This window comes from Antennarius striatus, chromosome 10 (assembly GCF_040054535.1).
Source record: "Antennarius striatus isolate MH-2024 chromosome 10, ASM4005453v1, whole genome shotgun sequence".
Classification (NCBI taxonomy): Eukaryota; Metazoa; Chordata; class Actinopteri; order Lophiiformes; family Antennariidae; genus Antennarius; species Antennarius striatus.
The window spans coordinates 7,074,186-7,087,197 of record NC_090785.1 but is presented as its reverse complement, the minus strand read 5'-3'; the positions used below and the strand labels follow the sequence as shown (position 1 = coordinate 7,087,197).

General features: G+C 39.3%; 1 protein-coding gene across 1 annotated transcript; it reads right to left on the bottom strand.

The window, feature by feature from the left end:
* Nucleotides 1-1,473: 1,473 nt before the first annotated feature.
* On the bottom strand, nt 1,474-11,737 carry xpnpep2 (X-prolyl aminopeptidase (aminopeptidase P) 2, membrane-bound). Its single transcript, XM_068325950.1, has 21 exons — nt 11,599-11,737; nt 10,900-10,961; nt 10,464-10,574; nt 10,308-10,371; nt 9,690-9,794; nt 8,737-8,823; nt 8,426-8,569; nt 7,228-7,329; nt 6,928-7,009; nt 6,635-6,836; nt 5,466-5,555; nt 5,242-5,351; nt 5,063-5,140; nt 4,374-4,445; nt 4,241-4,301; nt 4,029-4,098; nt 3,776-3,880; nt 2,881-2,940; nt 2,675-2,751; nt 2,460-2,549; nt 1,474-1,820 (listed from the first exon to the last, which is right to left on the bottom strand). Exons 1-21 carry the CDS (start codon nt 11,645-11,647, stop codon nt 1,620-1,622), a joined length of 2,022 nt encoding a protein of 673 aa, XP_068182051.1. The 5' UTR covers nt 11,648-11,737; the 3' UTR covers nt 1,474-1,619.
* Between the last annotated feature and the right edge of the window lie 1,275 nt (nt 11,738-13,012).

The following is a 13,012-nucleotide window of genomic DNA, read 5'->3' as shown; positions in this document are numbered from 1 at the left end:
GATAAACCATACACATGTCATTTTTAATTTACAGGTGACGTGTTTGCTTTGTTCCCTCCACCTGACGTACAGTAACAACACGTCATCAGTGATGACGCGTTACCGATCCAGACTCGAGAATGAAGCCGGTGGTGCTGCTGTGATGACGTCTCACAACGTAGACCTTGTTTTTTTTCCCAGTGACACCAATCATTCTATGTAACTCACACACACGAACACGTATGTATATTCATTCATTCATCTTCCTGTTCCGCCGCTGTATCCGCTGTAGCGGGTCACTGGGAGCTGGAGCCTATCCCAGCTGGCATAGGGCATGAGGCGAGGGACACTCCGGGCACGGCGCCAGTGCACCGCGGAACATATGTATATATTTACATTAAATATACATGTATGAACGTGTCATCTATATCTCTTATTGCTTTATTGATCCCTGCAAGGACCATTGATAATAAAACAATTACTGTACCTATAATATATGGCTACAATATAACAAGCAAGGATTAACACGTTGAAATAGATTACATTCGGTATTATTCAGAAAATATATGCAATACAGGAAACGTCAAAGCGCTGTTTTCTGGGCTAGTTGACCGTCGTGTGGTTGCAGTGCAGACACGCCGCCAAAGAGGGCGCCCACTTTCCCAATGACAAGTAATGAAACAGTTTTCGGCACAATTGCCGCAAACGGTTCGAAGCCCCATGGGGCGCCATTCAGACATCGCTAGGAGTAGCTAAATCACACCTCCAGTCTGACTACTGATTAACAATGAAACCAAAGTCCGCTTGAATCGCTAAATGACTTCCGCTAGCGTTGTATTATGGGGAATGTAGTTATGGTGTGTGAAAAATACCAGCGGGCCGATGTGGCCTGCGGACCGGTTGTAATAGTAATTAAAAATAATTCCGCGGCCCATAAATAATTCGTCAAGGGCGAGATCTCGCCCGCGGGCCTTGACTTTGACATATGTGCTGTAGGGTGTTGAACAAAAATGAACTCATGTTCAAATTTAACAGTAAACTAGATGCCACACAAAGGCAAGACATGAGAGACCTTTATCCACAAAGAACTATGATCTCAACCCACTTCTACCTATTTTTCAGGGTGTCTGCCACAAATGCGTAGTGAACATGGATGAATATTTCTGAGAGCTGTTCTGCTTTCTGTCTGAAATGTTTCTTCGTGTTCTTCTGATTACACTCGTATCTGACAACAGCAAACAAGTTTAGAGTGAAGCGTGATACCAGAACAGTCACACCCTCAAATTGCACAGATTTCATGAAATAAATAAAATAAATAAATTCTAAAATCATGACATGAGCTCAAACTTTATTCTAAAGTTGAACTTTATAAATGATTTTATAAAAAAGAAATGACAGTTGGTGATCATATGAACATCCAGATTTATTAACTAAAGCGGTTAACACATCATAGATCACACAAAAGCTCATTCTTAAACTTTGAATCCCCAAACAGCAGCTATTAAATAACTGATAAATTAATATCTGAATTAAATAATTGGAGCGCTTCCCACAAGTTAGTGTAGCTGCTTTTTAGAGGCTGCATAGGATTGACATCCCAGTCTTCTCTGAATGAAGTGAGCGCCGGAGAAACCAAGATGTCAGACGATGTTGTGAAAGAGAAAAATGACCAGAGCGATAAGGGTCAGAGACGAAGAACAGACAGACGCTGAAGACTGAGACTCCATGAAAGGCTCTGTGTTTCTGAGCATCCATTCCTTCTCTTCAGGTAGTTTTTGTTTGTCCAACTCAGGAGTCATCAGCCTCCGGATGGTCTCATAGTATTTATTCAGCCACAGAAGCTGGAAAATCATAAACAATCTTGAAATACTTTCATATTGACAATGAAGCAGTGAAACATAATTCATAATTATGGCTATACAATGAATGACCCACACAAAAAAAAACTATAAATATAGAACACGGAATCTTCCCAATTGAAAAGACAAATATGGCGTTCCACAGGAATCAAATCTAGTAACACTAATTTCTGAGTGTACTTTTCTGGTGTTAGAACAAGTGAAAATACTCACTTGAACTCACTTATCACATTGTTGTAATTTGAGTAATTAAATTACTGAGGTGTAGCTTAAAACCACTTTACATTTGAGGGTCTATGAGATGGTTTGTGGGGTTAAAACGCATAGACGTTCATCTGAGAGAAGGTTTTCTTTTCTCAAATAATCATTGATCCCTGAGTTGTAGAATCACTACAACTAAAGAGAAATCCATTAGACTTTAATAAAGACATAACTCTCTTAAACAGAGGGATTCACAAATAAAAATGTGATCATATCTTTGTCAAAGTAAATGTGAATTACAACTTGTTATATAATGTAATTGAAGGACTTTTTAGTTTCTCCTCTTTAAAGGAAAATATTTCTCAATGTCTGAATATACACATTAACAAAATACTTTCCTAGTCTAACACAACTTCTTACCTGTTCTGAGCTGAGAAGAGAGACGTCAATCAGTTTTCTATCGTACGGAACTAGTGACACAGTGTCAAAAGTCAGGTAGTTATTCCCATACTGATGAAATAAAAGCACATTCATAGAAAGAAATTACTTCCACAATTCTCACGACATGCAGTAAAAGCATGATATCACTATCACTGGTAGGATTGTCAATGATCAATAACTTCCTGATTTTCTACCTTTGTTTGTGCAGGTACTATCACAACAACATCTTCTATCCGGATTCCAAAGTCATTTTCCTTGTAGTATCCAGGTTCTTGAAGAAAATCAAGCACAGTTTGGTGTTATTATCATGACAGTGGAGTCATCAGCTGTGTCATTTCCTTAAAATAAGAGTAACGTCTTGCTTCTTGTCACAAATGTGGCTTTATTTTGAAAAGCTCACCTATAGACGTGAACATGCCTGACCTGAAGGGAATGTTGTTGCTCTGGAAGCCAACTGGCCCTTCAAAAATTAAAACAATATTTAATTCATGCACAGTCAGGCTAACACACACGTTTGAGTTAATTTCTGTGTTTTATTTTAATCTGATTAGGAATTAATTAAATTACAGACATTATCTTTTTGTTCCATCCAATGTTGAATTAATGTTTTAGTATTTGTAATTTCAGTTTGGTCTATAAAAATTCGAAGCAGCATTTTCTTTTTGTTCAACAAAATACTTGGAAAAGCAAAATCCAAAAAAATAATAATAAAGTGATTATATTTGATCCTGTTATGATCTACATTTTCCTACATTACATTACAGCAATTACATTTACTTGTTTACATAATTTGTTGATTAATTTGTTATTCCCCATTGTAATGTTTTCTCCGGTGAAGTTTATTTTATTTTATTTTTTTATCTCTAGTTCCATTTTAGAAAGCAATCTGAACATTAAATAGTGATGAAAATGAGTAGTTGTAGCTTTAGACACATGGATAATACAAGTGATCAGAACTCATACCGTTTGTTTAACATTAAAATAACTTAAAACTCTGGCCTCAGTCTCCTTTAACTGACGATTTGGCTGCATTTCTTTATTTAATCACATCCAAGTGTTCGAATTACAGACGCAAACGCAGTCCAATTTTCAAAAATGACTGGCATCGAGGTCATTTTCCCCTCCTACATAGTATTATAGCGCCCCACTGTGGTGAAACTGACTCTTGTTACTATAGTCATAACGCCTGCAGACATCAAAAATGACTGATATAATAAAATGAATTCATGCATCAGAATAAAGACATCAATATACTGAATGCAATGATCACGGCTTGTTGTAAAAAGAGAGCATACACTCATGAACTCCAAAATAGTTCCCAACACCGTGACCTGTGCCATGGCCATAGTTTAGGCCGACTTCCCACAATGCCCGGCGACCCAGCATCTCCATATTTGCACCTGTTGATGAAAGAAGGACACATTATTGTAATTCATAGTCTCAGGAATAGAAGGAAATATCAGCAAGGCCAGGAAGAGTGGCCTCTAGTGATGATCATGAGGAAATTCATTAAAACATGTTCTAAACCAGCGCAAGTTCCATTCTCACCTCTTGTTCCTGAGGGAAATATGGTTCGAGATATCTCAATATTTCCCTTGAGCACTCTAGTGAACGCCTCCTGTGAAATGACACACGTTGAACAACAAGAAAATGGAAAGAAAAAGTTTTTGACATCCAAAAACTTCTGGTCTATATTGTTTCAAAAGAGAAAATGCAATTAACCCTTCACACTTTCTTAAACTGAAGATATAAAATGTTACCCTTTGCATTGCTGTGGGGGTTCCCCAGTGAACAGTCCGAGTGATGTCAGTGGTTCCATCTCTGTGAGAAGTGAGAGACAGGATGACTCGTTCATGTGGTGGTGGTTTGATGTGAGACTGAGCGTTTACTCACAGATACTGGCCACCGGAGTCCACGAGGTACATCTCGTCAACTGTCAACCTCCGATTGGATTCTTCTGTCGGGCTGAAACACACAAAAACATGAAACTAGAGCAGCCGTGATGACAGAAAATGTCTATCATTTTCGGTTTTCTGAATCCCAAATTCAGTTTATACTCCTGTTTCTATGTATTGAAATACTTAATAGAACTTTTTTAACCTCAGTATTAAGTGGAAAGTGAGCACTGACAATTTACTGATTCCCAGCAAAATTTAAAGCAGGCCATCAGAAGAGTCTCAGTGATTTGTATATTCTTGACCCTGCATGTGGAGCATCAAGACCTTTCATTCCTATGTAAATGTAATATTTAAAATAACAGCTCTTTAGTATTCATCAAATCTTACTTAAACTAGTTTGAATAGCATCAATGGAATTTTCTTTTCTTTTGTGCAGCAGTGTGTATCATGCTATGTGTTTAACAGTAAAGGTTGAGCACAAAGTACAGTATCTGACTAATACATGTTGCTGGTTTGACTTTTCATATTGTTGATGGAGATACATTTTCTATTCCAGTTTTTCTCTTAAAAATAGCTCATATTCTTTTTCTCTCATAGATAAGAGGGCTTGATTTTTATACACACATCTGATTTATCTGAATAAGTAAAAGTATATAAGAAGTGGAATAAATAAATAAATTTTACCTGTAATGAGCAAGTGCAGCGTTGGGTCCGCTTGCGGAGATGGTCTCAAAGCTCGGGCCTCTGCTGTCTTTCTGTTTGCTGCAATTTTTATTAGTTATAGAAAGCAGCTTCTTAGTTCAATGAGCATTTCAGACTTTTTTTAAACCCTTATTTCAGCTTTTGCACCTCGGCTCAATCACCTGCGACATTTATTGACGTATTCTGCAGCGGTGAGCTCAGTCTCCTTCCCCTGTGGTACTGCCTTCTCCAACCACATCAGCAGCTGAATGACTGCAACCGCATCCCTCACCTACAAGAGCCACAATGACACAGTCACAGCTTTAATCCCAACAACATAATATCCACGCTACCTGACTGTTTGGACTTGTGCGTGATTGTGTGTCTGTGAGATCATGTCTCGTACGTGAGCATCCCTCAAGATCCGCTGCTCGGTCTCATCTTTCACTGCTTTAGTCATCAACACGGGCGAATAGGTGCTCGTCATCAGTTTGTCCTGTGTATTGGAAACAGCAGCAAAAATAACTACAGCAACACTCACAGCCCATACAATCCTACACAAAGGACTGACTATTATCTTGTCTGACACACGACCTAGGCCCAAATACGTAAAAGTTAAAGGAAGTGTAAATAAATCTTAGATTTTGGGTGACATGATGGAAATATAGCATCCTTGGGAGAAATAATTAATACAAAAAATAGCAGTACTATCTATTCATAGACTGGCTTCTGTATGTCACATAATAGGACATTTTAAAACTAACACTAAATGCCATTTACCTCAAAACTACAATATTCTGGTGCCAATATATGGACTCATCCTATCAAAATTAACTGAAAATTGCTTCTCTTTAGTTGCTGACCATTTGGGGGAATCAAAAAAGCTACATTAGATTGACACCTTATAACCTCATCAAATGGAAATGGAAAATTTGATAGGGACTCCCATTAATCTGGAGGGATTTTATGTCTAAACTCACTCTCATGTTACCTCACTTTTGAGCTCCACTATCTCCTGTGGGAAAAATCTGATTCTCAATCTGTTAAATGCTCCTCTGTTCACCGGCTAGTTGGCAACCATGACTATGAGATGTTTATCAGAACAGTTTTTGTTTTTTTGGTATGACATTTTGCTGAACAGAGCTTTATGTGGATACTGCAGATGGGCTAAAAATCAGAAACGATGACCTTCAGGTCTAAGAAAAACTCAGATAAAACTTAATATTAAAATGTTCAGAAATAATAAGCGACGGCTTGTCTTTAAAGTTGATGGAATATCCTGTAGGGTTTAGTGAAACTGATCATTCTTTGTGGATCGTTCACCTTGACAAACCCCTTTCACGTTACAAAAAGTCATGTGATCAATTGTTTAAGTTCATCTTTAAAACCCTGGAGTTCGGTCACAACATCCACTAAAAGCATTTAGACCAGAACCTGCCAACAAATGGTAAATCAAACAGATTAACTGCATGAACACAGGATATTTCATCACTGACATGTGATCACATTTGATGACTTATTGCATCATCTTTTTAATTGTTGCAAACAATGTAGTGAAATAAAATATTTTCATACCTCTTGTTTGACAATCTCATAAAGAGCGTAGTTTGTGTACTCTGTGCCAATCCACACTTTAGTTTCGGGCTGCTTCACGTACTTTTTCAGCTCATCTACAACAGTTTCATAACTTTTTAGCTGCACACAGAGGAGTCCAACACAGGAGGCATTCAGGTACTCCCTCAGTTCCTCTGTCACTCTGTCTGTGTGGAGGAAGACCCTGTTCAATGAAAAACAGCGATTCATACAACGACCATACTCATGATGGTCACCTGAAGGGTGAATCAACTTGCGATCTCCACAGGATTTACCAGATCTCATCCATTGTGAGCAATGTGTAGGAGTAGAAGAAGGGATTGTATGGGATGTCGTTGCCCCGTAGGTTAAACAACCCTAAAAAAAAAATACAAAAGACGCCACTCCTGTCAGCAGCTGCTGCTTGCACATTAATTTCCTAAGTAGCATTTCCTCAATAAGACTTACCCTGTCAGTAACCAGCTGTTTATGTCCTCTGTTTGTGTCAGACATATGTGACTTTTACTGAGTCAAGACCTGAAGGTCAGCACTTCCTTTGTGTGGATTCAAGGAAAAGATGGTTTACTGTTACTTACAGGCTGTTTCATCCAGAGCTGATAGGAGAAGAGCTGTTGGTTGGTACGGATTGTCCCTCATCTGATTCCGTATGAGCTCGACTTTCATCTGCCAGGTCCTCTCTGTCAATATATGTTTATAGATCTTTATTTTTATCCATACAATAATTATGTTCATTAGCTTTATTGGTTTTAGGTGTTGAATTTTATTATGGATCGAGACCACATGTCCTTTCAAACCTGCTTTAATGGATTTAATTAAAGGTAAAAACACAACAGCCTGACGTCACCTCATAACATCTTCATTCCAGCAGGAACATTATCATCTATTTTGTGTTATTTTTGACCACACAATCAGGTAATCAGTATATAATTTGCACTGTTTTGATCTCCATGGCAATTAAAGGAAGATATTTGGCCATATGCTATTTATTGTTCCACTGTCTTCAACAGCTGGTTGCTAACTGCTTTTAGCAGCTGTTCAATGATGAGAAACTTATATTTTGTGGATTAAAAGATAGGTATTTATTTTTATTCAAAGTATTTATTCAAAAAACAATATTGATGGGAGTATAAAAGAGAAGTGCACCTCTCTATGTCTCGATAGAGATGATAGAAACTGTAAAGTTGGGTAATAGTTGTGTTAGGATGTCACGTTGAGCGACATCCTTCATATTAAACATGGTTATATGAAATATGACTCATAAAATATTGATTGGTGCAGCCTTAGAACCTCATACTAATGTGATGATATACTTTGTAGTTAGCCAGTCTTTGTCTTTGGCACTCGTCTGCCAACTGTCACTTTAAGCATTTCAATCCAGACTTCCTTTTTATAGCAAATATTAAAACACTGAACGCTTTTCTTCATATCTTGGTCAAATGCATACGCACACAAAATCTTGCACAGAGACCATTAGGTTTATGATGCTCATCCATTCCCTGACCATAAAAAACTAATAAGCCCCATGAGTGTCCAGACGACTTCCTGTTTCAGAGGTTTTTCCATTCTTTCAGTCAGTGCTTCACCTATTATCCAGCCATAAATACATGGGTAACCTGCATATGTGTTTGTCAAGTCACTCATATCTAATGTCTGTTTGCAGGTATTTATCAGAATATAGATAAATGGCACCAACAAAGCTGGTAAGCAGGCTGCAGTGTCTTTGTGTGTGTGTGTTAGTGTCTAGGTGTGTGTGAAACAAAAATGGCCACCCACGTATGACTCTGTCAGGCAGGCGGGTGAGGTTGTCGGATGGGACGTGCGGTCTTTCCTTCCACACTTGATCGACCAGGTTAACAGGGATGGACTTGAGGCTGCGGCCGCTGGACTCTAGACTGATGTTGTAGCTCTCCTGCGTTTCTAACAGAGGAAATTGCAGATGATAACACAGAGTGGAGTGAATCAGTCACAAGTAAATAGTCTGTGTGGCGTCTGGAGTATCCATCAATAATTTTCCATACACTTGGGTGAGCATTTTATTGATGTTAAATGGAGCAAGCAGGTGGGACAAAGGATAAGGGACTCACTAATGGAGAAGAGGAACGGATCAAACCCGATCCAGCCGCTCGGTGGAACCTCAGCGATGAGCCATTCTGCCACACTGCTGATGGAGACTGAAGAACATCACACAGGTCCGATTGTAGGATTGTAAAATATTCTGACGCATTATCGCAAATGTAAAATGAAATCAATAAAAACAGTGTGCATTTCACAAATTATAGATTTTATTATTCGACATTGAAGTTTCCCTACAATATACTACAATAAAATTGCTCTATCAGTGTCATTATGAGACCGATAACATCAATATATACAAACAAAGAAGGTTTAAAGGTGCAATAAGAAGCCTTGTTAAGCCGCATTTTGTAATAACGGTGCATTTTGTAATAAATAGTCCAAAATGTAATAACTTTTTCCTTTCATTTTGTAATAAAGCCGGATTTTGAAGTAAACTACCTCAGTTTGTAATAAACTGCCCCAATGCATTTTGTAATAAATTTTGCGGCATTATGTAATAACTGATGACATTTTGGACGTTTATTACAAAATGCACCGTTATTACAAAATGTGGCTCAACAACAATATCGCTACAGGACAATAATCTCATTTGCAGTCCCTTTCCTTTTCTGTTATTGATAACTCAAGATTCGATAGAATGCTACAAATCTAAAAATTTCTTATAAAAATAGAACTGATGATTAGTTCTTTAGTCTCTTAAAGCTCTGACTTCAGGGTAACTCTTCATCAGATCAGCCCAGGGACCACAGTTGCATTTATCCCTTTTTTCTTTTTCCGTCATCTTTCGACTGAAGCACATTTTCCTCCTTTGTTCGTGATGACATGAGACATTACAATCCATAAAATGTGACCTGCCTGACCACAAACCCTACCATGTATTATTACAGATATGTGAATGGTGCTTTTAATCCACGTGTCCTGCTTTATCCAGGTCCAATGCTGACATTAAGATCAACAGTACCATCTTTTTCCAGCTCCCAGTTGCAGTCCATTTGCCTCTCAGCTTGAACCCAGTAGCGGCTGTCTGTCCACAGCGTGGCCTTGGTCTGTGTAACTACGGCAGTGCCTGAAGAGAGGAAGAAGAGCAGCTGTGTTACGGACAGGTCAGCGGTGCCAGTGAATTATAAGCAGCTATAAATGTCAGAGCACACTCAGTACAAGAAGTGATGGGCCGGCCAATCTTGACAAATGTGCGTGTGTGTGTGTGTGTGTGTGTGTGTGTGTTTGGACAAAAAGGGAAGGTTAAGAAGAGAGCAACCTGGTGATTCATCCTTCTGGCAGCTCAGTACAGAAGCATGCCTGATCATTAATTCTGCTCATCATTGCAGCATGAAAGTTGATATCATGATTTAATGGTCGGGTCGCTCAGGAATACACGGCGTCGATGGATTAAAGGCTGCTGTAAGTGAGCGCAGCAGGTGAAACTAAATGAAGGAGGAGCAGGTCTTCACGGTGAGGATGTGGCGAGAAAGCAGAGCAGCTACTCGACCTCGACATTCAGAAGCGGGCAGGTGAGTCATGGGGGTGGGCTGATGCGGAGGGTGGGGGGGTGAAGGAAAGAAGGAGGCAGAAACGGTACCTGCTGAACCCGTGAAGCCAGTCATGAAGGCCACCCTGGCATCACGCGGTGCTATGTACTCACTCTGACAGAGGAACAGGGGTTAGCATGTGACACAAACACAAGCATGGATGGAATACAGATACAGATACATCCTTCATGATGAGCAGCAGGTACCAGATGAGCGTCAGTGCCGGGGATAATGTAGGCAGAGATATTCTCAGCAAGCAATTGCTCTCGCAACTCCTGCAGCTGAAGAGAGGTATTTACCACCGTGATGGGGAGATACTGTAAGACACACACAAACACACACACGCACACGCACACACACACGCACACACACACACACACACGCAAAAGGAGAGATAGACACACACAGTGTGAAAAGACTTCACGTTTAATTAAAACTGGAAGAACTGCTGATTCATCTGTATTCAGTATCTCCCGCTGTAATCATTAACCTACGTACATGTGCAGTAATCATCGACTGGAAAAAAAACAAAAAACTCATGCAACTTGTTTCATGATTAGAAATATTGAATGACCCCCTTGAATGAAATTCTGGGATTTACTGTGGTTAAATAAAACAAAACAGAAAACAGGTTGATCTTACTGGAGGGAACACAGAGCAGTTCCTCTCAGTTCCCTCAGCAGCAGCAGCCCCATTGGTGTTTCCTGAAATGAGATGCAGACGGTGACAGGAGACCTTGGTGAAGTGACACTTGGCTGTGCTTAGCTGAGCTACATAAGCACGTTTTCAAACCGAAGTGGGGGTTCTGTTCTGTTTTGGGGTTTTTTTTGGGTTTAATTATATTTCCTGTTGTTGAATGTTGTCAGATGTAGTGATGGTTAGAACATTCAACAAAATCAGAATCAATGCAGCTCAAAAAATTGGGCGAACAAAAAAGTCAACGTAAAGAACAGTGGATGTCCCAAAAAGGCTGAAACATTAATGCATTAACTCCAACTGTTCCATTAAGAGTGGTGGAATCAGTCACGATGCATCATCTCCATGTTCAAAGCTGGTTGACTGATATTATGCAAAAGGTGAAAAAAAAACCCCTGATGAGTAAACCAACAAGCTCCAAGACAACAGATGGTGAGTTCTTACATTCACTTTTCAATCTAAGAATTCCTTTACAGTTTGCTGCTTATGTAATGACAAACTGTTACACATGATCGGACCACTTCACAGCTTCTGGCATCACTAAGTTGGAATAGTGACAGCTCCTTATTAAAAATACTCACACGTGGAGCAGAGACTTAACTCTTTGAGACAGATGTCTGAGGATAATGAAGAACTTTTTTTTACCTGTTAATGCTGCGAGAATCAGAGCCAACAGCCAGCTACAGGACGGCATCGTGGTGCTCCGAGCCCCTCACGAGCAGATCCACACTGATCCACACAAAAGCAGGTGCTTCGATGTGTATTCAGCCTATGTGAGCAACTGCATGTGGGTGTCTGCTAGTACGAGCATGACTGTCCTTTCTTTCTCTACCTATCTCTCCCTCTCTCTCTTTCTCCTCCTCCTCCTTTGCCAACACTCAGTATCTCCTCTCCCTGCAGATATCTGATAGGAATCATGTGCAGTGGGGCAGGTCTTTGTTCTCACAAATATTTTTTTAAGTCTTGACCCAAAAGTGTGCCAAGCTATGGTGACCAGCCAGCTGAATGCTATAGAGCAGCTCAGCAGTTTGCATTCTTCTATGAAGCATTTCATATAATCCAAAAAAAAAAAAGGAGAAAGAAAAACATGCCAGTAGTGCAATCAAATGAAACACCAGTATGTCTGATTTTCATAAAATGTATTTGTGCTTTGACATTGCAAATGCGCAAATGACATTTAGTTTAAAATCAGCTGCATGATAGACTTGAAATTTTTAGCTTGACATGCATGTAACATTTTTATCTATGAGATGAAGTACTTGACAGATCCAGGCTAGAAGCTGGCCTGGATCTATCCTCCTGTTACTCCACTTCATGCTGAGCTAAGCTAAACAGCTGTCAGCTGTAAAGCTTCATGAGAGTGGTGTCAAACTTTTTGTTTATTAGTCCTTAACGTTAAACTTTTTTATTCGCTATAATCAACTATTGTTGGTTTTTCTTTTGCTTCCTTGAAGGCCCATCCAAATAAAGCAAATTATTATCATTATTGCATAAACAGGCGGAGCGCTCATGCAAGCAGCAGGCCAATTAGTCAGTACACAGCAACTGTAAAACTCTTTGGAGACTCACAGCAGTCTGCTATTGCTGTTTGTTTCCTATCTGGACCATCAGGTTTATGCATATACATTTTGTTAGGTAACACCTCCATAGTGCGCTGGGATTCGCTGGCTTTGATCAAGACTTCAAAACCAGAGGATCTCCAGAGTTTGTGAGCTCAAACATCACAAAACCACCAAAATCATTGCAATTCATTCATTTCACTTACATCAGTGGGATTCTTCCAGGAGCAAAACTTCATCTTGTAGGTTCTCAGGTATTTTAACAAAGAGCTGCATTTTCATACATAGCTGCAAAACACCCAAAGAAATCTATGCATTTAAAATGCAAATCAGACCCACTATTAAACAGAAAGTTATGTGTCTTTTATTTATAGCACAATCAAGTTGCTCTCATTAGGTGAATAAATGAATGCAGTCTTACAGAAACAGCCTCCAAACAGAATTCCCTTTGTAATTAAACAGCACATTATTTATAGAGTATTTATCGCATAAAATGAAAC